Here is a 26,860-nt window from a genome sequence, read left to right on the forward strand (position 1 = left end):
CGTTGTGGAAACAATTTTCAGTTAATCCGTTTCTATGTTTTGACAGAAAATGATAGCTCAGTGACACTGGAGGAGGTCTTCATGTTCGCCACAGGTGTACCATGTATACCTCCTGCAGGCATGGACCCCAGGCCATGCCTTCAATTCCTCACCTGTTCACAATTCCCAATGGCAAATACCTGTGCCAACACTCTAAAGCTCCCTCTGCTGGACAATTATAGCGTCTTCAAGGCCAACATGACCTTTGGAATAAAGAATTCCCCAGGCTTTGGGTTCTTTTAAGTAGCCCTTTCTCCTCTGAACCATAGAAGAGGATTAGGGCCACTGTGAACAAATGAAAAACCTGAGTTCTGACTTTAAACTCAGCTTTCCCCACTGAGCAAAGAATGATCCAAAACACTGGGTCGGTACAGAGATGGCAACTTAAAGACGTGGTTCCAACCACTGTTTGCTCAGGGGATGTGACTTTTTTCCTCATAATCTTGACTTTGAAGGCAGAAGTATGGGTGTTTGTGGGGAACCAACTTTGGGGGGCTGCAAGTGAGAGGGGTGCAGAAGGAGGTTTTCAAACTGTTATGTGTTCCAGTTCATGTTTGGGGAAAAAAAAGGTTTTTGTTAATAGTAATGATAACAAACATTTGACCAGCTTTGTTAGTATCTTTTGTTTTTGTGATGAGGTCTTTATTATGCAGTTTTGTTTATAAGATAACACCGCAACTTGTTTCTCTGAAAATAATCAATAAATACAAGCACAAGTCTTTGACTGCAGCTTCTTTTCTTAGGCCTCTGAAAGCTTTGCTGTGTGTACTTTAGAGGATTAACACAGTGGATCTACTAAATATCAGCCACATTCTTCAGGGTGATTAGGCCTCGACAGCAGATTCCCACTGAAGAGGTGGTGTCAAACCACATTGTCTTTGTAATTCTTGGTAGCGGGTTCGCTGGTCATCGTCTCCCTCAGGAGCTGCTGGTGCTGGAATGAGGCTTTCAAGCTGGCTGAGAACATGGGTGGAGGATGGAAATCCACACTTCCTCCCATTCAATCTGTAAGCAAAATCAAAATGGATCCACACTCACTGAGCATCACGTCAACAAAGATTGGTTTTCTTTGATGTCCTATGTTGGTTTTTTTGCTAGCATTAGAACCATCTCCAGATTGATCACAGTACAAGGATGCACGTCACAACATATTTAAAGTCAAAATGCATTATGCAAAATCACAGCAAAGTGATATTATTTAAAGTAACAAGATGTTCCAAAGGGGATTTTAGAGTCCACATGTATTCCAAATGAGGTCTTGCACTTATCTATTTGATCATGATTTACAATACACACCTGTTGGGCAAAAAGTACATTGCCTCTGGTCTTCCAGATGGGCATCAGGATTGCCGAACTGGACGAATAATGTGAGTGTTCCAGTGTTGCTTGTATTCATTCACTTCTTTCTGCAGGACTTCTGAAAAGCAGTATCGCAGCAGACCTGTGTGCTCGTAACTGCCATTGAACAGATGTCGCTCCCTCAAGTCACTGAATAGATCCATCCAAAACTGACTCCGAGAAAGACAACACACATTTTACATTTGACATTTTACATTTTTCAGACGTGTGCATCTGTAAAGTTATTGTTCCACTTTTGATCTATAAAGTTCTTGTTCCACTGTTGATAGAGGCTGTTCATTTGATTAGTTAGTAATTGTAATTTAGTATTATTATTATTATTATTATTATGATGTTATTGGAAGGGGGGCCCCAAAATAAAATCCTGCTTTGGGCCCCCACTTGGCCAGGGCCCTGCTCACACTGATGGGAAAGAGGCGGGGCTTGTGTGTTGATGACGTTTCATTCCAGAGGAACTTTTCAGAGCTGCTCTCATCAGATGTGTGTGTCTGGGTCTCATCCACCAATGAAGTCTTAACTTCTTCAGGACCTGCTCCGTGGGGCGGAGCTGAGTAGATCTGGTTCTACCTGCTATCATGCTCCTCCCTCGCCCAATCACATGACGCACACATCCAGCCAATTGAAAAAAGAAAGTGGCAGGCGAAATCATGTTTTATTCACGGACTGAGAATTTCAGACGATGAACAATATGAAGCAGAAAATGTTTTTAGAAGCGATGGAAGCAATCTGCGCCTCCATCGCGGGCAGAGCACCGTGTAGCGACTCGCTGACGTCTGGTCCTGATGTGAAGTCATTTTACACACTCAATACCTCACTTTTTTTTTTTTCTTAAAGAGAATTAGGTTAGATGGTCTTTTTTCATATACTTGAGGAGACATTCTGTGTCTGCTCCTTCAGGGCCAGAGAGGTGGAGCATCACATCAGAGGGTTCATCGCCTCTCTGCAACAAGTAGAGTTCAAATGATTTCAAGCCTTCCCCTCTGGAAGAGAAGAGGCACCAGACCCCCACCTGTCATTGCTCACCCACAATTACACTTTATTAAAACAGATAACCAGATATTAAATGATTAGAAAAAGAATCATTTAATAGATTTAGTTTGTCATATTTTTATTAAATTGAATAATACATTAAATACATCTAATTAATTTAATAAAAAAATTCAATAAAGATTGAGTTATCATAGTTTCATGAAATAATTATAATACAATGTTTCTGTACTGTTTTCTGTCTGTCACCTGAACAGAAGCCTTACTGCTAAATTTTAATAGAAAAAAAACACATATAAGCTGCACTTGATGATAAGCAGCAGATGTCTGTTGTAATAGAGCAAGAATTTCTTGACACACCGAGAGAGAGAGAGAGAGAGAGAGAGAGAGAGATTAAAAATGATCTTGATTAATTTAATGGCAAATTTCAATTAAAGTTTAGTTTCCATAGTTTTATTAAATAATAATAATAGATTAAATGTATAATTAATTTAATACATTTCAATAAAGATTTAGATTTCACCATCACTTTATTAGGTAATAATAGATTAAATATATAATTAATTTGATACATTTCAATAAAGATTTTGAGTTTTCCATACATTTCAAGTGAAAGCACATTGTTTTTTAATAACAAAAATTACCTTTTGCACGGCATCATTTTCATTTATCTCATCTTTCTCCACTTCCACAATAAGACAATATTCTTTGGGAACACAGTGTTGATTGACTGTATTTGTTGACAGAACTCATCAGATTGTTTGGAAGAAGACAACACAAAGCAGTCCAACAGTTTGCTGCAGAGTAAATATTTATTGGTTATGTTGAAGTCCAGATCCCGACAGCGGACAGGAGAGTCAACGCTGAGGTTGGACACACTGATGCTTCAGGAGCATCTTTACAGGTCCAACGAACAGACAAAAGGCTGTTTCAGAGTACAATCAACGTCATTGATGTGTTCCTTTTCTGCAGAAAGAGAAACAATGTGCATCAAGCTTATTATCAACAGTTTCAATCAGCAGAGAAACAAATTGCAGCAAACATTAATCATTATGAATCCAAACTTCTCAATGTGTCAAAACCAGTGACAAATATTTGATGGTGGATTGGGAGGAACACCATGGTGACACAAGGAAACTCCACACAAGAAGGCCTGGGGCCATGCTATCAAATCATCTCATTGTTGTTTGATGACACCTCAGACATTAATGTAAATAAATCGAGTCAATCTGGAGTTTGAACAAAGATTTACCCTTCAAGAAAAGTGGTTTTGCTGATGAGAGGAGATCCTGTATTAAATGAGTCTCAGAGTTGGTTTCCCTCATGTACATTTGTGAATTGAGGCGGATTCCTTCAGAAGAAGACAGTGAATGTAGAGTCCTTACCTCCGTAATTTATTTCCATACAGTCCTCATCTCTTTGGTTGTTTGGCTCCCCGGGTCCCCAGCCGCTGAAATCAAACTTGGAGCCGTCGGACCATAGCCACTTCCCTTCCTGAAAGAAACCACTTCAAGACTGAGTTTCCACTCATCACCAGCATGATGCTTTACAACAGAGATCTTCTAGTTAGGGTGGGGGGGTGTTTTGTCACTTACACTTACTACAAATACATTATGGAGAAAATCCATGGAAGTAGATTCACTCTGGTGTATATTACCATATCACTTTTGATTAAAGGAGAGTTTACTGGTACTTTTGACTGCAGAATTACCTTGGAACCCTGTATTTTTTACTTTTTACTTTTTATTTTATTTTGCTGAAACACTAACTTGCACTCCATCGTTTCCTCCAAGCCAGCTTCTGGTGTGTTTGTTGGTCTCCTTAAAGATCAAATTCCTGACATATTTGGTTTCGTCAGAATTACGAAGGGATGCCAAGTTTCCACAAGAATCGAGGCAGAGTTTCTGAGTAGAAAAGACAAAGTGTGATGACAGAGTTAAAATGTGATGGAAAACAGTCCAAAGTAACTATTGTTTTAACTAATATCAGAAACACTGACAGGAGCTTTAAACTGAAAACATTGATAACAACTGGGACATGAAGTATAATCCTGGTAGCCTGGACCAAAGACAGTGATCAGAAAACAACCACTCAGTAGTAAAGCTTACCAGTGGTAAGTTTTAGAAGTGCATACATGCCACACATCTGATCCCACATTGTATCAGAGCAACAGCTGTTTTTAAACTCACCTCTGCCTCGATCCAGGTAAGAGGTTGTGGATAGAAGCGGAAACAGCGCTGGCCGAACTTTGACCACGACTGTGGACAAGGCTTACAGTCATCTGCAGAACAGTTTCATATCATGAGATAACCGGTAATGCATGAAGAAATCCTGACCACAGCATTATATGTGGAAGTTACAGATCAGAGAAATACAAACCATTATCTGCCTCCTGTCAAGAGAAAAATATGATTATCAGAATGGTTGATTATGATTCTGTTTTGAGGACTTCATTATATTGCAAATATTAAGAAATACTCTGGTGATTCATGAATGTTGCAGCTCAATTTTCTGACAGATTAAAAAAACATCTTACAGGAGATTTTACTCACCACTGATGTGGCCAAGAGGCCAACGATCACCAGCAGGATGAAACGAAGACCTGACTCCATCTGTGTGAAAATACACAACTTGTCACAGTTTGCAGGATGTAAATCAAAGAATAAAGTTTTATGTCAGATTTCAAACACACTCTTTGAACTGGACTGACGTTGCCGACTCTCCTGAGGTGAACAAAACAGTTTCATAAGAAGATAAATTGGTGCAATGTTGCACTAAATGAAATGTCAGGTTCTTACCTTTGTGTGATCAGATGAGTTTGTGCCTGTTGAAGTTCTGTGGTGTCTCTCAGGGGAAAGAAGGGTTTTTATACCCTCATGAGGCACTCTGGTCTCACTGCCTGCAGTGTGTACTTTATTCATCACAAGACTCTGTTGACATTCAAGGTGTTTTATTTGTCATATCGCCAGTAAAAGCCAGGTTTCACGGAGAATGAAATTCTTATTTTGCCGTTCACGCTGAAGCCGACCTATATAAATAAGTGTATGCAGAAGAGAATACAATATAGAAAATAAAAATAAAATAAAGTAAAGTAACAGAGCAGCACTCAAATTAATTTCATATTTGTTCAGAAATCAAAGATATTTACACAAATATACGAGTTCCTGCACAACCAAACATGTCATAGAGCATCCGGACTCGTGAACCTGAAAAATATAAGTGAGTTAAATAATCCCTTTTGTAGAATTGAAAGGAACAGAACAGAAAATAATTCATCAAATCAAAAAATCAAATACTTTTTACAGTGTTGCTCCCTGAGTTGACAAAAGTATTCACATGCATTACTCAAGCAGAAGTATGGATCCTGGGGTTTAAAAATACTTTTGTTGAAGTTAAACAATCAACTCAAGCATTTTACTCAAGTAGAAGGGTTAAAGTACCAAAGTAAAAGTAATAAACATAAAAAAATAACAAAACATTAAGGACAAAACCAGCTGAGGCCACCAGTCAGAGGGGCCTGTGGTGCACTGCAACACCTTCCAACAAAACCAACATTATTCTAAATGACGTAATGACTTTAATGTTATATTTAAATGTTAATGTTGAATCTTATCTTATCTTATCTTATCTTAATGTGGGATGCACTAGGCTACCTTCGGTCTCATATATGCCCATTGAAAATGAAAGTGTTTCAGTAAAAATGCCAATACATTAAAGATCTACATGAAATGTGTACTAATGAGCATTAATGTGTTTCATGGAGCAGATAATACGATGATATTGCAGCGCATTTGAAAACAGTTGTTTTTGGATCCAGACATCTATACAAATTCTTCCAGTGCAGTCAGAGATGTACGAGGGTGGTCTGGTCTTCCTGGCTGCCCGCCTCCTCGCTGGTGCTTGCTTGGGACATTTTGCTGGAGTCCTCTTGATTCTCTGCCACAGACATCTTCGTACTACACGGAGTCTATCAATCGCCTCTTGCTACTTCACTAAGGTCAGAAAATAAAATGTTTGCTATATGCTTCCTTAATGTTGGCACACAGCAGGTCCAGGATTCCCTCCTCTCTGGTGGGGCAGCTCACATACTGGGTGAAGGTGGTGAGTGTGGAGGCCTTAATTAGTGATGGCCAAATCAAGCATCAGTGAAGATTCATGAACCTCTTTCTATATTTTCTGACTCCACCAGATGGGACGCTTGAGCTCTGTTTCCACCGCACAAAAATGCAGGGACGGCATTACGGAGCATTACGGAGCGGTATGGTAAAGCATAACCGGAGCCAAATCCAGTACCCGTTTCCACCGCAGCAAGGAGCTTAAAAAGTAGGCGGGGCTTAAGAGCTCCACAGATGTGTGACGTCATAACAGTCGTCTCAGCCTGGCGGCAGATCAGGATCTTATCAATCCTCTGTTGTTGTTTACATCCTCCACTTTGCACTTGTTGTTTAGTTAACTTTTATTTTTTGCAGCCGCAGAGCTGCAGCCACAACTTCCGTGTTTGTCCTGAGAGAGCGAACGCTCCGGCAACTTGCCCCGCACCCGAGCGTGCCGGTGAGCTGTTCCGGGACACGGGAGCACTGAGCTTTCTGCTCAAACACTGGAGCAGCAACTCCGGCGCTGATCTCGCTCCTGCAGCTCCGTGCCAGAACACGGAGGCTCCGAGCATCTCTGCATCGCGTCCGTGGTCCGTCCCCGTGATGCAGCTGCGATGTCGCGGTGCTGACCGCCGTTGAGAGAACGCGTTTGAAAAGAAACCACAGACACGATGCAAAGACAGACCAGGCACCCCCCGGCGTGCTGACACTATGCTGCAAACAGAAAGCTCTGACGCGATGCAAAGTCCCGAGCCCCGGTCTCCCTCTTCCTCACATCCACTCTTTCACGACCAACACGAAAGTTGAGCAGCAAAGAAGTTATCCTGGGCCTTCCTTGGTTATGTTTGCACAAGCCCCATATTGACTGGGAGTCGGGGGTTATTTTGAGTTGGGGAGGGGATTGTTCTGAGGATTGTCGGTCAGTGTCTGGAGATAAGGTTGCAGCTGTGGAGGTTCCTGTGTATCCGGACCTCGAGCGAGTTCCCAGCTGCTACCACGATCTAAGGGAGGTGTTCAACAAAGGGAAGGCAACATCCCTGCCACCGCATCGTCCTTATGACTGTGCCATTGAGTTATTGCCAGGTACCACTCCTCCCAAGGGTCGCATTTACTCTCTCTCACAACCCGAGAATCAGGCCATGAAAGAGTACATTGAGTCTGGCTTAGAGGCTGGGATAATCAGACCCTCGTCCTCCCCTGCAGGGGCGGGATTTTTCTTTGTGGAGAAGAAGGACAAGACTCTTCGGCCGTGCATTGACTACAGGGGCCTCAATGAGATAACCATTAAAAACCGCTACCCACTACCCCTTATGACTTCGGCCTTTGAACACCTGCAGGGAGCCAAGGTCTTTACTAAGCTGGACTTGCGCAATGCTTACCACCTGGTCCGGATTAGGCAAGGGGACGAGTGGAAAACGACATTTAACACACCTTCTGGCCATTACGAATATTTGGTGATGCCTTTCGGTTTATGCAATGCTCCTGCTGTTTTCCAGAATCTCGTCAATGATGTGCTGAGAGACGCATTGAATAAGTTTCTGTTCGTTTACCTCGACGACATTTGGATTTTTTCTTCGGATCTTGCCAGTCATGTTAAGCATGTTCGTTTTGTTTTGGAGCGTCTTCTCAGCAACAACTTATTTGTCAAAGCCGAGAAATGTGTTTTTCATGCTCCCACCGTTTCTTTTCTTGGGCACGTCATCTCAGAGGGGAGGGTGGAGATGGACAGGGAGAAGGTCAGGGCTGTAGCGGATTGGCCGACCCCGGGTAGCCGCAAGCAATTATTACGATTTTTGGGGTTTGCTAACTTCTACCGGCGGTTTATCAGGGGATTCAGTTCCGTCGCGGCGCCTCTACATGCCTTAACTTCCCCCAAGGTCCCGTTTTCTTGGGGTCCCTCAGCTGAGCAGGCGTTTTCTGAGCTCAGGGCCAGGTTCACCTCGTCTCCCGTGCTTAGTGTGGCGGATCCAGGGCGGCAGTTTGTGGTGGAGGTGGACACGTCAGATGTCGGTGTTGGGGCAGTGCTCTCTCAGCGCAGTAGTAAGGATGGGAAGCTGCACCCTTGTGCCTTTTTCTCCAGGCGGCTGACCCCGGCGGAGGAGAACTATGACATCGGCAATCGAGAGCTCCTGGCCATCAAGGCTGCGTTGGAGGAGTGGAGGCATTATCTGGAGGGCGCTGAGCACCCGTTTGTGGTATGGACCGACCATAGAAACCTTGAGTACATCAAGTCGGCCAAACGGTTAAATTCTCGGCAGGCCCGGTGGGCGCTGTTCTTCACCATGTTTGACTTTGTGGTTTCATATCGGCCGGGGTCTAAGAACGTGAAGCCTGACGCCCTTTCCCGGGTCTTTTAACCTGATCCTGCTCCTCGTTCCCCCACGCCAATTTTACCTCCGACCTGTGTGGTGGGGGCGGTGACGTGGGAGATTGAGGAGCAGGTTCGGCGGGCTCTGGAGGGGGTGACGGTGCCGCCAGGTTGTCCTCCCAACCGCCTGTTTGTGTGTCCCCCGGTACGGTCTAGTGTTATTCAATGGGCCCACACGAACCTGCTGTCATGTCACCCAGGAACTCAGCGCACCCTGTTTGTGGCGAGACAGCATTTCTGGTGGCCAGAGATGAGCAGGGAAAACCGGGAGTATGTCCGGGCTTGCCCTGTCTGTGCGCGTAACAAGACCTTGCGGTCTCGTCCCTCGGGTCTGTTGCAGCCGCTCCCAGTACCCACCCGACCATGGGCAGACCTGTCCATTGATTTTGTAACTGGCCTCCCGGATGCGGAAGGGTTTACCACCATCCTCACCGTAGTGGACCGGTTTTCCAAGATGGCCCACTTTGTGCCCCTAGCGAAGCTCCCATCAGCCAAGGAGCTGGCAGAGGTCATGCTGAGACACGTGTTCCGTCTTCATGGGTTCCCGCGGGACATTGTCTCGGACAGGGGTCCTCAGTTTGTGTCTCGGTTTTGTAGGGAGTTTTGCAGGCTGTTGGGTACTACGGTCAGCCTTTCGTCCGGGTACCACCCAGAATCTAACGGCCAAACAGAGAGGGTGAACCAGGAGCTGTAGTCCATCCTTCGTTGCCTGGTCTCTGACAGTCCGGCTTCGTGGTACAGGCAGTTGGTCTGGGTAGAATACGCCCATAATTCCCTGCCCTGTTCGTCCACTGGTCTGTCTCCCTTTGAGTGTGTGTATGGTTACCAACCTCCCCTGTTCCCTGCCCTGGAATCGGAGGTTAGTGTCCCGTCAGCTCTGGCGATGGTGCGGCGATGCAAGCGCGCTTGGCTTATGGCCAGAGGCAAGCTCTTGCAATGCTCTGCAGAGCGCAAGCGGCTTGCAGACCGGCGCCGGGTTCCCGCACCAACTTATGATGTTGGTCAGCGTGTGTGGCTCTCCACCCAGGACCTGCCAATCCGCTCTGACGCAAAGAAGCTGGCGTCAAGGTTCATTGGACTGTATCCAATAATTAAGCTTTCGTTTGCCTTCGTTTGCCCCGCTCGCTTCGCGTCCACCCCACCTTTCATGTATCGAAGGTTAAACCTGCCCGGGAAAGCCCCCTGGTTCCCTCTTCAAGAGCCCCTCCTCCCCCCCGTATTGTAGAGGGTGAGGAGGTTTTTTCAGTCAGGCGGCTCCTGGCAGCTCGCCGGCGTGGGCGGGGTTTTCAGTACCTGGTTGACTGGGAGGGGTATGGGCCTGAGGAACGTGCCTGGGTACCTGCTAGAGACATCTTGGACCCAGGCATGGTCAGAGACTTCCACAGGCAGCATCCTGAGATGCCTGGGCCGTCTGGAGCCGGTCGTGGAGGGGGGGGTACTGTCAGGAACTAGGCTTGAGGTCTCCTTTAAGAGTGGGCGGGTCATAGGTCTGGGCTTCCAGCACCACACCTGTGACCACTTTCTGTGATCACCCTTCTCTATATATGTCCTGTCTGTGTGTTTGTTCAGTGTTGGTTTGTTTGTTTTAGATGTCCCGTCCGTCCGTCCGGTCCAGTCTGTTAGTCGTCCAGGTCTCGTCCGTTTTGTCCCGGGCGTTGGAATCGAGTCTGCTGCACTCCTCACGTCAAGGAGCAACCTGCTATCATCAGTCTGTGCTGTCATTAAGAATAAAAGACTTGCTTGAACCCAGCCTGCCTCCAGAGTCCTGCACTTGGGTCCTGTCCATATCCGTGACAATTACTCCCACTTCTTAAACCCTGCAGGGAGGCGGGTCCGGTGCCAGAAGATTGTGTCCCTTGTCGGAGTAACATGTGTGAAGGCATTCCACGGCTTCCTCCACAAGCGTCCTCGGCCAGCCTCCTCGCCACGCAGCTCTCCCTGCTGTGCTCCTCAGCTTCCTCTACGAGCGTCCTCGGCCAGCCTCCTCGCCGTGCAGCACCTCCCTGCTGCCGTCCTTCCGCCTGCGTACTCTGCATCCAGAAATGAACAAACTTTCTGTGGTCCTGTGAGATCCCAACACCAGTGTCTGGCATCCTCGAAAGGGTAAACCTGCCTTACCACCTTGACTAGTTGAACCCTCCGACATGCATGTCAAGCATTGTTGGTGACAAGTCCAGTGCGCTTGCCAGTGTCCATGAACCACGAGGGGCTGAGAAATCCATTCTGACAACGACTTCTACTGCTGTCAAGCTGTGTTCCATTTGGTTCCACTTCTTGCTCTCTTGCAATAAGGGCAGTTATTCTTTGATCCATCGTATCCAAACAAGAACAAGAACTCCATATGGGGGAACCTTTCGTTGTTTGTCAGGTGTTCTACCCCGAAGGAAAAGTTGTTTCTGATTGCTGAGCCACGTACACATCTGGATGTTTTGGACACTAAGTTTGAGATGTTAATGAACAATCAAGTTGTTCTATAGTGAACGATGACTTGGACTTTCATTCAGCCAACCCAACAGCAATCAGCACTTCAATCAAGTAATCCCGCTGTCACGTCTCAGTGGTTTACGCATTGCCTTAGCCTCTACACTGACACTTACAGATTTGGGGTTTACTAGATAAAAAGGGTATTGTGGACTGTGAAAGTTGATGGTAGATAACAGGAGAAAGAGGAGACTGAACTCGTGAGGAATCATCTGGTAAATATTTAGTTATATATGAAACAGTTTTGGAGCGTGACACTGAACCAGGATGTTTCACATTACAGACGATCCCTCTGATCACACATGCTCGGGGGAGTTTGTTCCATCAAAGGAGTGAAAGCTTGTTCAGAGCTTCAGATGAAGAAACACAATGGCTGTCAGTTCTGTTTCTGTGTTTCAGCTCTGTTTCTGTACCTTTCAATGTGGAATTATGATTTTATTCAGCACATGTTCAGTTCAGACACAAGCTATTATGTTTCCTGGATGTGGTAGCTATCAGACACCAGTTAGCAGTGTGTCAGCCTGGGTGTTTCTCTGTGGCTGCAGGGATAAATATTATTTCCAAGTTTATCATTTCATAAAGACTCCTGAAATCCTTTCCCCAACACACTGATGTGAACATAAAATGACATAGAAAGACCTCGTGATCAAAATAAAGTGAAAAACAGCCAATTTCTCTTTGTTTGTGGTTTTTTTTGTTTGTTGTTGTTTTACACTGGAGATTTGTGCAGAAAGAAGTCAACCTGTTGTTAAATTGGAGTACATTTAATTGGTAAAGCTATTGGCATCGGACACTGAGATGTGACAGCGGTATTACTCGATAGAAGTGCTGGTTGTTGTTGTGTTGGCTGAATGAAAGTCATCATTTACTATTGAACACCTTGATTTTTTATTAACATCTAAAACTTGTAGTGTCCAGTCATGCTCAACTGTCGAAAACATCCAGATGTGTACACACCTCAGCAATCAGAAACATTATTTTCCTTCCGGGAAGAACACCTAACCAACAAAGAAAGGTTCCCCCATATAGAGTTCTCCTGCCTACAACTTGCTGACACCTAGTACACCGTGCACCAGAGATAAATACATGTTCATTCTGCTGCTTCAGTCATGTTTTTCAGTATTTTTTGACTGGATATTAATGTGGCATGATGGCATCTTGTTGTTAAAGTGGAGAACATTTAATTGGTTAAACTATCTAAATGGAGCTCATTCACAATTGTGTCTTATAGCCACACTGTTGGTGGGAACACTGGTGTCGGACCAGCATACCATTGTGTTGGGAATCGACTTTATAAGCAGTTTGGCTATCAGAAATTATTAATAATTAAAGCTGCAAGAGTATCGTGCGATGCTGTGAGATACCATAAGACTTGTAAGGTTTTCTCATGAACAAATGAAGAAACAATATTCCTCCAACCCTAGCAGAAATATATGTCTACATATATGAAAATAGCTATAAATTGAAGATCAAAATAAAATCTTAAATTTCAATAATAATAATATCCGTAATCAGTAATAATAATATAATAAAATATAAGAGAAATACAATTGTAGGTACACAAAACAACAGACCTTTGCAGTGTACTATTGTAGCACAATTAAATTAAATTAAATTAAATTAAATTAAATTGCAAAGGGTTTTTTTAAAGGTTAAATCTTTTACACAGTTCATGATAAGTCTATAATTTGCTGTCATATAATTTTGAAATGTTTTTAACACCTTTGCTGAACCACATTTTGAATCTGCCGTCAGCTCTCCCAGCTTTGAAAAATACTGTTGGCCCAGATGGGGGAGAGTGTGACAGTACAGGTGAGTCACCAACATGCTGATGAGCTGAGTGCCAGATTGAGTTCCTAAGAAAGGGATTGTTTGTCTAGTTAGTTCTTTGACAGTGACTGAATACAAATAGAGATTAAGAGGAAGTCCAAATATTGACACTTGTTCTATATTTACCCAAGTGGGAGATGAAGTCTCTGAGAAATAACACATCCTTGATTGTAGCTGGGCAGCCCAAGGATACCATTTGAACTTAGGAAGTTGAAGCCCACCTCTCTCATATGGTAGATAGAGAAGTCTCAGCCAAAGTCTCACCTTTTCATTATGCCAGATGAATTTGTTTAATATTTCATTCATATTATGCAAGAATGTTTCCTCTAATGGAAGGGGGAGACATTGAAAAAGATATTAAAAAAAAGAATGCAAAATGTTTTGATTTTAATTGTATTTATACGATCAATCATGACAATGGACAGCAGTGCCCACCTTTTCAACATCTCCCTCACTCTGTCCACCAGGAGGACATAGTTTATGGAAATCAGTTGGTTTACCATCCATCCATTATCTGCCACTTATCCAGGGCCGGATCGTGGAGGCAACAGTCTGAGCAGGGTTACCCAGACTTCATACGCTGACACTTCCTCCAGCTCTTCCAGTGGCACCCCAAGGTATTCCCAGGCCAGCCAAGAGACATAGTCCCTTCAGCGTGTCCTGGGTCTTTCCTGAGGCCTCCTACTACCCTACGGAGGAAACTCATTTCAACCGCTTGTATCCAGGATCTCGTTCTTTTGGTCATGACCATAGGTGAGGGTAGGAATGAAAATCGACCAGTAAATCGAGAGCTTGGTCTTTTGGCTCAGCTCCTTCTGCACCACAACGGACCGATACAACGTCCACATGACTGCAGACGCTGCACCGATCCGCCGGTCGATCTCACTCTGAGAAAGACATATGTCTGTAAGTATTGAAGGGGTCACCATTTTGTGTTAATTTAAGTATGTGAAATGTGGCTCAGTTTAGTTTGTTTGACTAAGCTTTTGTAACGGTGATGCTAATGGGCAACATGTCAATGGGTTTTCCCATTCAAATTAGCATTAAGCTAGCGGGCATTTTCCATACATATAGTTTTAGTATGTTGTTATTTACTGTGCTTTTCTCTGTTCTTAGTTTTACAGTTTTTTCACATGAAGACAATAAATCGTGGTGCGAACCCACAAAGTGTCATCTTTTTATGAAGACTGTTATCTGCCTGCCAACCAGGCCCGAGAAGTAAGGAAGGGCAGAATACTCGTACTCATCAAAAATACATTACCGTACCGGATAGTCGTCTGAAACGAGTATCCGGCTCATCTCCAGTGTCTGGCATCCTCGAAAGGGTAAACCTGCCTTACCACCTTGACTAGTTGAACCCTCCGACATGCATGTCAAGCATTGTTGGTGACAAGTCCAGTGCGCTTGCCAGTGTCCATGAACCACGAGGGGCTGAGAAATCCATTCTGACAACGACTTCTACTGCTGTCAAGCTGTGTTCCATTTGGTTCCACTTCTTGCTCTCTTGCAATAAGGGCAGTTATTCTTTGATCCATCGTATCCAAACAAGAACAAGAACTCCATATGGGGGAACCTTTCGTTTTTCGTCAGGTGTTCTACCCCGAAGGAAAAGTTGTTTCTGATTGCTGAGGCATGTACACATCTGGATGTTTTGGACACTAAGTTTGAGATGTTCATGAACAAGCAAGTTGTTCTATAGTGAACGATGACTTGGACTTTCATTCAGCCAACCCAACAGCAATCAGCACTTCAATCAAATAATCCCACTGTCACGTCTCAGTGGTTTACGCATTGCCTTAGCCTCTACACTGACACTTACAGATTTGGGGTTTATTAGATGAAATGGGTATTGTGGACTATGAAAGTTGATGGTAGATAACAGGAGAAAGAGGAGACTGAACTCATGTGAGGAATCATCTGGTAAATATTTAGTTATATATGAAACAGTTTTGGAGCGTGACACTGAACCAGGATGTCTCACATTACAGACGATCCCTCTGATCACACATGCTCGGGGGAGTTTGTTCCGTCAAAGGAGTGAAAGCTTGTTCAGAGCTTCAGATGAAGAAACACAACGGCTGTCAGTTCTGTTTTTGTGTTTCAGCTCTGTTTCTGTACCTTTCAATGTGGAATTAGGATTTTATTCTGCACAAGTTCAGTTCAGACAAGAGCTATTATGTTTCCTGAATGTGGTAGCTATCAGACACCCCAAGGTATTCCCAGGCCAGCCAAGAGACATAGTCCCTTCAGCGTGCCCGAGGTCTGTCCTGAGGCCTCCTACTACCCTACGGAGGAAACTCATTTCAGCCACTTGTATCCAGGATCTCGTTCTTTTGGTCATGACCATAGGTGAGGGTAGGAATGAAAATCGATCAGTAAATCGAGAGCTTGGTCTTTTGGCTCAGATCCTTCTTCACCACAACGGACCGATACAACGTCCACATAACTGCAGACGCTGCACCGATCCGCCTGTCGAGCTCACTCTCCATATTCCCCCCACTCGTGAACAAGACCCCGAGATACTTGAACTCCTCCACTTTTGAAGAAGGCACTCCACCGGCCTGAAGGGGGCAAGCCACCTTTTTCTAGTCGAGAACTATGGCCTCGGATTTAAAGGTGCTGATCCTTATCCCAGTGGATTCACACTTGGCTGCAAACCGCCACGCCAATGCACGCTGAAGGTCCAGGATCCATGAAGCCAACAGAACCACATCATCTGCGAAAAGCAGTGATGAGATCCTGTGGTCCCCAAGCCGGACCACCTCCGGCCCCTGACTGTACCTAGAGATTCTGTCCATGTAGGTAATGAACAGAACCGGTGACAAAACACATCCCTGCCGGAGGCCAACGTGCACTGGGTACAGGTACAACTTACTGCGAACCAAACTCCTGCTCCGGGCATACAGGGACCGAACTGCCCTTGACAAAGGGCCCCGGACTCCATCCTCCCGGAGCACCCCCCACAGGACGTCCTGAGGGACGAAGTCGAGCGCCTTCTCCAGATCCACAAAACACATGTGGACAGGTTGGGCGAACTCCCATGAACGCTCGAGCACCTGGTGGAGGGTATAGAGCTGGTCCAATGTCCCCTGTAGTCGGAACACACCCTCCGATTCCCCTTTTTAAAAAGAAGGACCAGCACCCTGGTTTCAAATCAAATCAATCAATCAAACTTTATTTCTATAGCCCTTTACAATCACCTAGTGGTATCCAAAGTGCTTTACAACAAAGCTATATATATATTTAAAAAAAAAACCCAACACATTAAGAAATAAATATGAGAATAATACATAAAAACAATAAATAAAACACATGTACTGACTGTGGGAGGTGCGGCGGTGCTGCAGGTTGGTGAAGCCTTCCAGAGATTCATAAAAACAGAGCATACAGAATAAAATACACTGCCCTACACAGAGTTAAAAGCCAACTTAAAAAAGTGAGTTTTCAGCTTTGATTTAAAAGCTACTGTCTCTGACCGCCACGCGATGTTACAGAGACGGATCAGCCACCACCCACTGTAGCCCCTGTGGGTGGTGGGCTCACAGGAGGAAGAGGAGGAGGGGCCTGCGTCGTCCCTTCGGGCTGAGCCCGGCCGCCAGGCACTCGCAAATGAGCCCCTACCCCAGGCCTGGCTCCAGGGTGGGGCCCCGGCTGTGCCTTACCAGGCGACGTCTCCCTCCTCTGGTTTTTTCTCTTAGAGGTATGTTGAACTGCTTTTAGTTTGACTCGTCACCAAGGACCTGTTTGCCTTGGGAGACCCTACTGGGGGGCATAAAGCCCTCCAACAACATAGCTCCGAGGATCATTGGGGTACTCAAACTCACCCACCAGTAGCAGTTCAAGGGGGAGTTTGGTTGCTTTACATTGGGACCGATTTTGACTCCCAGGTACATAAAACTATTGTAAATGGTGTATTAATGAGGCGCTGCAATCTTTCATTCTCATTTAATGTTATTAAAGCTGATTTTAAAATTTTTATTTTACATCCAGAGGTATTGCCAAAGCTCCCAATTAAGGTTTCTAATTGGGGAATACTGTCTTTCAAATTTGTGAAGAAGATTATTACATTATTCGTGTAAAATGATAGACAGTGGTCTTTGCCACCGATAGTCACACCAGAGATACCACGATGGACTCCTATGGCCGAAAGCCAAGGGTTCCATCGCCATCATAAATGGGATAGGTGAGAGTGGACACCCTTGTCTAGTTGATCATCGAAGAGCAAATGGTTTGGAAACATTGTTGTTCTGCAGTATTTGAGTGGCTCGTTCAGTGTACAAAAGTTTAATCCATTTTTGGAAGTTCACGCCAAATTCACAATGTTTGAGCACATTAAAAACAAGCCCCACTCAATTCTATCAAAAGCTTGGCTATCCAAGGATAGCATGGCTATATCGCTGCAGTTATTTTTTTTCATATATTATGTTGAAAACACGCATAATATGAAATCTTTGCCTATTTTTAATAAACCCAACATATATCTCTGGCCCCACCACGACCTCTGGCCCAGTAATAAATTGATCAAATATAGATTTCAAAACCAAAATTTTATTTTCTTCTTTATTTTTTTATAGAAGAGACACGCAGTTACAGATTTTCTTTCATAAAAGTCATGTGATTTTGCTCTTTGATTTTTACATTATTGAACTTGGAACAAACGAACAATAGAGAGGCTGGATACCCGTTTGGTTCACATAGCATTATCAACAGTAGCAATTAGCAGTGTTTATATCAAAATTACACAAAATCAGATCTTATAGGCTTAACATATTCTGCCCATTTTGGCCAGATTCTATAAAATGAGTATATTTGCAATTTCAGCTGAGAAGAAATGTTTTCCATGAAGTAGAGGTCATGCACAATGTTGATCCACTTCTCGTCTGTTGGTTTTTCAGGCTTGAGCCATCTTCTGGTGATTTGCCTTTTTACTTGCTGCTAACAGAATGTAAAGTAGTTTCTTGTCTCTCTTGTTAAGAACGACCAATTCTCTGTTACCAAGCTAGATTGCTTCAAATGATAGTTTGACAGCTCCCCAAAACATGGAAATGATTTGCCCCTGTGATACCACCCCTCCAACATACAAATCCACTTCCCTGGTATTATTATTGTATATCTTTTATTCTGGTGTGATGAAAAACACCTTGTGTTTCCAACAGAATTGACGCCATGTATTTGAGCCAGATGAGACCCACTGAATTTCACAGATGTGATCCCATTTCTCCTCAGTGACAATAAAACACCCTTCTCTTTCCATTTCTCTGTCATCTAGTAGGTGCTCTCACCCTGACTCCACACGATGCTGCTGGATAGTTTGGAAACTATTTTGTTAAGGGACAATGATTTTGTTACTGACGTCAATGTTTGCAAGAGCCCTTAGTCACATGAAGGCATTTTAATACTTTGATTGAAATAGTGCTCGATTTGCTGAAAAACTCCCCAGAGGCCAACCCATGTTTTTGGCTTTGAGTATCAAATGTTTGCAGCGCCGCCTTGTGGACAAATGAGTTACTGTTAGTGAATCCTTTCAACAGCCATGTTTTAAATCTGTCATCATAATTATTAACATTTTGAAAGTTTTAATTCACAAGGACTTTTATTAGGATGACATTGTGTTTTTTTATTTTGAAAGCCAGCTACGCTCTCATCTAGCTAACTCCTAAATTTTATTTTTTAAGGTTTTAGGAGTCATTTTCAATAGACAACTACTTTTACTTTGAAGGAGTTGAGGGGTGGGGGTATTTTCAAAGTCCAGACATGCAGGTTAACTGGTCAGAGTTTGATTGACAGCTCCTCTCAGGTGAGTGAGAATTCATTGGAATTGTCACTGAGTGCAGTTACTAGTGATGGCCAAATGAAGCTTCAATGAAAGTTCATGAACCACTGCCTTTATTTTCTGAAGCTACTAGATGGCAGTGTCTGTTCAACAATTCTATATCTGCAATTTCAATATATCAATATCTGCAAACCAAGAGCGCCATCTGGTGGAGCCAGGAAATCTAGAACGTGGTTTATGAATCTTCATTGAAGCGTCATTTGGCCGTCACCAGCAGTTCCATCAGGGTAGTTGGTCACACGTGTGAAATTTGGAGCAGATCACAGCATTTTACAGGTGATTTAGACGCCACTCATGCAGCTGCACAACAAGCAGACGTCTTTTAGAGAATGGCTGCAGCCATCAGAAAGCGCTGAGTGTGTTGGTCCTGCAACAGAATCCGACCAGGACTCTGGAGTCTTGGTCCCCAAAAGAGTCCCTGATGATCCTTCACTGCTCCTGGACACAACAGGAAGAACACATTACAACTGCTCACAGTACAGCGGTGATCATTTACTGTATGAGTTTCCAGGGGGATCTCACACAAAGTTTGACGTGTGTTTTCTGTCTGTAATGTGTATTTTAGTTGAAGGCAGAGACGTTGTGGGACGTCTCCACAGTGATTAAAGCTTCAAACCAGCAGTCTGCTCTCACCACATTTCATTCTGGGATGAACCCTGTCTGTGTGTGTTTGGAGCTCCTGGTCTGCTTGTTTTAGTACTTTGGCTTCTCCACACCATCAGAAGACAAGTTTGTTAGAATATCAGCGACTCACAGAAACCCCCATGATGCATTGCAGCTAACAGCGCTGTGATAACTGCAATACCCCTGGGGGCCCGAGGTAGGAAGGACTATGGGTTCTCTGGGCCCCAGAATAATGATGAATGAAGTCCAAGATGACATCAGTAAAGAAAGACTTTGTTAAATAACTAACATATAAGATAAATATTTCAAACTCTACACACAATACTTTAATGCCAGAAAAACAAACCACTGAAATTTACAAAATTTTAAGTAAGATAAAAATGCAACCAAGTAAAAATCAAAACAAAACAAACAAACAAAAGAAACCCAAGGAATTGAAGTGGAAAGTAAGAACTTGGTCTTTTATCTATCGCCCACTTGTAGTGCAATGTTTTTTCTTAAAACTGCTGTTTGCAGGCCTCGGCTTCTGCAAATGCAGCCACAATATCTTCCATATCTCAGGACCTCTGAACATCTGTCTCTATGGAAACCAGTGCTGGTCCTGTGAGCCTCTCCTGGAACAACAAGACTCATGACATTCTGTGTAAGCAAAGCTGGACTTCTTCTTAAAATAAAGCTGTTAAATTGGTGTAAAGTAAGAATAAATATGTGCTCTATGTTTGTCATACCACAGAAGTGTGTTGCTACTGTCAGATTTGAATGACTATTATATACATATATACACACTTTATGAATGTGTTTAGAACAAAATGGCTGGATTCAATTTACAGACTTCAATGTGCAGTGAACTTTCTGGTGTTTGGTGGAGGACTGGGAGTTTGGGACAAAGTGTCTGGGAGTGAGACTAACACTAATTTGACAGACACAGCTTACACACTCATTTACCACTATAACATTTTGTCTTTTAATCCTCTTCTTGTTTTTCTTTTCTTTCTGTTTCATGTGCCCTGAGATTTGTACGCTTCATTTTTTCATTGCGTTGATGCTGGGTAGTAGTGGGGCCCCACTAGGGAGGTTCCCAACATGTCATTGACATGTTTCCAGGGATTTCAAGTTGTGTCGCTGATATCTGCCGTCTCTGGGGCCCCCAACTGGAAACTAGCCAGTGACTATTCTGAAAGGGCCCTGTTCTGGGGATGTTTGATGTGTACTTCAAGGAATCATGTGACCAAGGTGAACAAAGTGAAAAAGACAGTGGTACAGACAGAGAGAGAATGTGGAATGTACTCAATGAAATCATGGAGAAAAAATCTACCTGTGCTTCTTTTGTTTAATTGAATGGAGTTTATTGAACTAAGCCACAGATTGCAAATTATTTCAATGATTATTTTGTTAATACGGTTTCCAAACTAGAAAGAAAATGATTGTACTGTTGATTCCAACTCTGATGAGCTGATAAAAAAATCTATGATGAAGGATAAACTGTGTAATTTTGAATGTCATCAGGTTAATGTTGTGCAGGTGGAAATGTTGCTGAGATCTTTGACTATTGGTGGGTCTGCTGGTTCAGACAACTTGGAGAGTCGGCTGTTGAAATTATGGGCTGCACATATTTCTAAACCAATGTGTCACATATTCAACAGATGTGGGATCAATGGTGTGTGTACAAAACTTTGGAAGGAGGCAAAGATCATTCCTTTACTCAAAGACACCAAATCAACTGTCTGTGGTTCCAATAGTAGGCCTATTAGCATAAGGTGTGGCAGTGTGTAGGAGTATGGTAGTAGTGTGTGACAGCTCCAATCTTAATACGATCAAATTAGTTTCATTGAGATCTTGATTATTAAAGAAACTACAAGTGTTTTTATGTAAAAAGTTGTGTTGGTTGAATTCAGACATTATTCAAGCTTATAAAGTTCCAATAAACTTCAGGCAAGTCAAAAGTTGTAGGCACTGGCCCAAAGGGCTGATATATCACTTTTAATTGCTATCAATAACAAGTCTACTGTTGATTTTTCCTGCATTATCATTTTTATCCCCAGTGGCAGAATGATTGTTGTGATTTTATTAGATAAATTACGCAGTAGTTTAGAGGTTTATTGGGATTTTCACCAGTTTCTAAATCTATAGTTCATTATACTTTAGAGAAACACATCATTATTACTCTGACTTCATTATTGGCTTCTTCTTCACTGGAAATCCACAAACAGTCCTTCCAGGACTCAGTGACTCACATTAGGCTTTTGTTAAGAACAGAAACAATTACATATTCATTGAGAGCGGCTTCGGCCAAGTTCTACAGTCTGAAGTATGGCCCTCTTTGATTTTTGATTTTTATTTTAAATGTTGCAAAGAACAATAACTGCTGAAGGAATATAGTCGTTAAACATTTGTTTTGTATGTGACAACTGAACATATTGTATTCTGTTGTGTTTCTACACAGCTGGAGTTTCTCACACTGCCCAAGTTGGGAATAACAAAGCTCTAAATCCATGTTCAGGGACTTTCCAGGTTGGTTGGCGACGTCTCCTCAGCGCTCCACTTGCAGAAACATGGTCAAGGTAAGATTGGATGGACAGATAAGAGGTCAGAGGTCACTTTGTCCCACAGAACGTCGAGCTCTGAGAAGAACCAGACCCCCCCTGCTGCACCAAGCTCCTGCCTGGGACTCTGTTCTTGGCCCACTCCAACAGCTTCAGCACCACTCCACCTCCCGTGTCCTCCAGCGCCGACCACGCCCTTCCACATTCGCCGCTTCATTCCAGGCAGTGTGCTCCTTTAGTCTCCCGCTGGGTCCTGATAGTTTTGTTTGGGTGCTTCTTAGCTGGAGTAGTGTGTCTGTCTTGGTTCCTCTGAGTTCAGTTTTTCTAGGTTAAAGTACCTGGGTAGTCTTTAGTTCTCTCATTAGAGTTCTGCTTTCCTTTGTATTCTGGTTTTGAGTTGTTTGCCTCATCACTTAATAAAGTGTTGTGAGAGTACTCCTGACTGCTTCTGTCTGCACCTGAGTCTGAGTGGGAATCGTGACACCTGCACACTTGGGTCTGCAAGGAAGAACGTTCCAAACTCGTATTATGTAATCTGATATATGCATTTTTGTAATCTCTTGTTTGTGTGATTATTAAATTCACTATTGAAGAAATTAACTCTGTTTCTGCCTCTCCCGGATCAAATGAACAGGCAGGAATTCAGGGAAACACAGGAACGAATTCCAACCCTGGGGCTTGTTTTATTTTTTGAATTTTTTGGTTGAAATTCAAACTTTCTGTCTTTGATGTTCCATCTACATCTACATTGAAGAAATGATGATGATAATAACAATAATTTGGGTGATGTACAGTGGATCTGGATGAAATAAGATGCTGAAAGTGGCGACATGAGGTTATCTGGCACCTGAAGGGTTAATATTTCATTACTATTAGTGACTTTACATAAACCGTTTTGCATTTGAAGCTGTTTGATCGAACCCGACTCTCATCTGCTTATTATAGTCTGCTGACCACATACAGCTATTTTTAATCTTTATTTCCTTAAACTGAACATAAACCAGTCAGTTTCTTTTAAATTGACAAGGATGGAAAAGTGATCTCACCCCTTGTTGGTTTCAGATGAACACATTTTCCCATTTGGACGCATTGTTGCATTAAAACATACTAGTTTCCAAAACAGTGATGCAAAAACTGGAAACGACAGATTACTGAGACATAAATACACTAAAATGAACCCGTGAACAGAGAAGACTGCGTCTCCCACGGCTCTGAGTCTCTTAAAACGATTCTCAGGATGAATCAGTGCCAGCTTTCCTCTATGACACCATCTCCTAACAGCTGCTGTCCCTGTCCATTTCTCTCTGCTTGTCTGGGGAGGTCCTGTAAGCACGCCGTTTAACAGGGGGGTGGTCACCTGTATTCATGTTGTGTTTTATCACACCTGTAGCCTTTGTAAAACCACACCCAGGGCGAAAAAAACCCCGGTGTTTAAAGAACAAGGAGCTCAGTTGCCGTCTCTGGTCATCGGTCAAGGGACAGTCTATAAGGTCAGGGAAGGTCATGGGCTGCTGGTCAGTCAACACAGTCAGTGGGCTCATAAATGTCACTCTCATCTACCTGGTTCCCCTAAAAGTTCCCCGAGATGTGAACCTGAATGCAAAAAGCGCCCTGTTTATCTGTATACGTACCCAATTTAACACAATCAATATGCAGTATATTGATTGTGTTAAGTTGTGTTAAGCTATAAGTCACTATTGGGGTTGCATTTGTGTTGATTGTTTTGTGTTGAGTAATCGGTTTCATGTGTTCAATAGCTAGATTTGACGTTTAGTTATGAGTGTATTTAGTTCTCCAAGAGTTTCCTGGCAAAAAAGGAAGAAAACCAGCCTGACAAGCAATATTGCAGTATTGTAAAGTAGAGTACTCAAATACTGAGACAGCTTTTTGTGGTTCTTCTGTGTTTGCAGACTGTTTCTCAGTTTGAATAAATGTATTCACACCTGGAAGAACATGGTCATCATTGTGTGTAGGTAACATTTGTAGGTAGGTAATTAGGTAGGTAGGTAGGTAGGTAGGTAGGTAGGTAGGTAGGTAGGTAGGTAGGTTGGTAGGTAGGTAGGTAGGTAGGTAGGTAGGTAGGTAGGTAGGTAGGTTGGTAGGTAGGTAGGTAGGTAGGTAATTAGGTCGGTACCAGAATTAAAGCTGCCAGCAGCATTGAACAGATCCTCACTAGTCAGCGATTGGAAGCATGTCCCCCAGGTGGCGCTGCCTGTGATCATACATGTACAATTTGAGGATGAGTGGAATTTACAGGAGCAAATCCTCATGATCCTAACTTTGAACATAGATGAAGACATGAATGAAATGATTTAAAATGAGACAGTAGGTCCCAATAGATGCACTGTTATCACTGTATAGATGTCTGTTTGAGCCTCACTTGAATTATTGTGACTTCATCTGTACCGACACATCCTCTACTTACACAACAAAAACTTCTGACACTCCAAAAGAAAGCTATAAGAATCATTTCATAGTTGATAAACTCCTCAACAAATGCTCTGTCCAATAAACATGGTCTCCTAAAGCTTCCTGAAATTAATCTTTATCACATTGCATGTATTATGTATAATGTTAACACCAACATGATATCAGAAATAAACTACTTCTACTAGGTAAATATAGAAAACTAAAATGTACCAGTTCTGGTATATGTCATAGAGGTCTAAACTTATGGAATGAGCTGGAAAGCAACTTGAAACAATCAGACACACAATCCATATAAAGAAACTAAAGAATCCACTACTGGAGAGTTATGTTTACATGTGACTTAGTACTCACAGGGTTCAAAGGTTCTCTGTACATGGATCAAATCAATGTATATGATTTACTGTTACATGCACGTAATTGCATTAATTTATTGTCTTTTATTTGATTATTGGACCACACTTGTAAGGGAATGGGTTAGTTTATATATATATGTACACATGTTTGTATGATTGTGTGTATTTCATTCAGTCAGGAGAACCACATTAAGATTAGTAATCTCTTATACAAGTGTGTCCTGAGGAGCTCAGGGACCTACAGTGCATGTTTTATTTGTGACTGGGGGGGGGGGGGGGCAGTGGAAACCACACACATTTGGGGAGAACATGCAAACTCCACACAAACACCCTGAATTTGAACCCACAACCTTCTTGCTGTGAGGTGAGTGCTAACCACTGCTCCACCATGCTGCTAAGCATCAACAATTATCAGGTTAAAACAATATAATGTAAAATAATGCTACTCATCGTATGGCAATTAAAACAGATGACAGAACGGGAGTGAATTTGTTTCATTGACAGAAGTTTGTGGTTGCTGTGGGGCGGCAGCAGGGAACTGTGTCGGGGTGAACCGAGAGCCGGATTGAGGCTGGAAGTAATGCAGCCGGCCAAAGTTGTCAAGCCAGTAGTAGGCGGGGTAAACAGCTGGTCTTGTGCCTGTGGAGGCTTTGGAGCTTGATTCTTGGTGGCACCTCTCCTTCCTGGTCTTTTTCTCCCCTAAAAACAGAAAATACTTTAATAACCAAGTTGACTTTTAAAACAAACCAACAACTTTTGAGCAGTTTGAGTGACGTCTTGTGAACATTAATGAGTTTCAGGTGAGGAGAGAGTTCATACATAGTTATTGGAGGTCGACCAGCCTGGTGTTTCTCCTCGTGGAGCTTCGCCTCAGCTCTCGCCTGCTGGTAATGTTTCTGCTGCTCAGGTTTTGATGATGACTTCCACTGTGGAGAGACGACACACACACACACACACACACACACACACACACACACACACACACACACACACACACACACACACACACACACACACACACACACACACACACACACACACACACACACACACACACACACACACACACACACACACACACACACACACACACACACACACACACACGGGTAATGAATTTGTATCTCCAACATGTAGGAGCAGACAACTCACCCTCTTTCCCACTTCAGCGTTCACAGCATCTCCCTGTGAGGCCCAGCTCCTCCGCTACAATGGACCTCTGCTCCTTTAAGAAGAGCATGAAGGCGTTTGGTGGTTTTTTAATGTCGGGGCTCTGCTCATCATGCTGGTGGAACGCTTTCGTTTTCTACAGGCACCAACAACAAATGTTCAGAGAAGCATTGAGGAAGAGTTCCAACATAAATCAACATATAACAGGATGTATGGGGTTACACCTGAACATGTGATTCACACTCAAGTGAAGCAAAGCTGAAGTAAAGCTGTTATGGCTGTGAGCCGGTGCGTGGAGTTTCTGAAACACAAAAGCAGACCCGGAGCCAGAGCAGGTGCAATTAGCAATAATTTATTTCTATTGCAAGACCTGGGAGAAGAGGGAACGGAGACTCTGGGATGCAGAGTGCACAGGCAAGGGGACTGCAGCAGGGAGGAGCTGCACAGCGAGGCGGGGTGGCCGAGGACCCTTGAAGCAGGGAGTCGAGGAGCTGGGGACTCGGAACAGAGACACAATCTTCTGGCACCAGATCTCCTCACTGCAGGGCTGAAGAGGTGGAGCAATCAATTAGCAGATTACCTGCAGGAGTGTCAGTGAGGGAGGATCCGGTGCTGGAGGAGGTGTGGATCCTCACAGTGAGGGTAAAGTGAGCTGTCCTCTTCATAGAGTTAGACTGAGGGAGGAAGAAAGTGATTAAAGGGACTATTCACCTGTCTTCTATAATGTCAATGAGTATTTGAGCAGTACA

At 43.4% G+C, this 26,860-nt stretch overlaps 2 protein-coding genes across 2 annotated transcripts in view; both read right to left on the minus strand.

The window, feature by feature from the left end:
- LOC308143587 (microsomal glutathione S-transferase 1-like) overlaps positions 1-26,860 on the minus strand; it is a gene marked incomplete at both ends in the record, with an annotated part of 136,850 nt that overhangs the window by 58,825 nt on the left and 51,165 nt on the right. The window lies entirely within an intron of this gene.
- LOC308143183 (galactose-specific lectin nattectin-like) lies at positions 3,036-6,334 on the minus strand (the record flags this gene model as incomplete). Its single annotated transcript, XM_080513923.1, has 7 exons — positions 3,036-3,351; positions 3,771-3,879; positions 4,155-4,289; positions 4,575-4,666; positions 4,765-4,777; positions 4,938-4,997; positions 6,242-6,334. The coding sequence occupies 7 exons, from the start codon at positions 6,332-6,334 to the stop codon at positions 3,284-3,286; spliced, it is 570 nt and encodes a 189-aa protein (XP_080370049.1). The 3' UTR covers positions 3,036-3,283.

This window comes from Blennius ocellaris (genome assembly GCF_963422515.1).
Source record: "Blennius ocellaris genome assembly, chromosome: 18".
In the NCBI taxonomy this organism is placed as follows: domain Eukaryota; kingdom Metazoa; phylum Chordata; class Actinopteri; order Blenniiformes; family Blenniidae; genus Blennius; species Blennius ocellaris.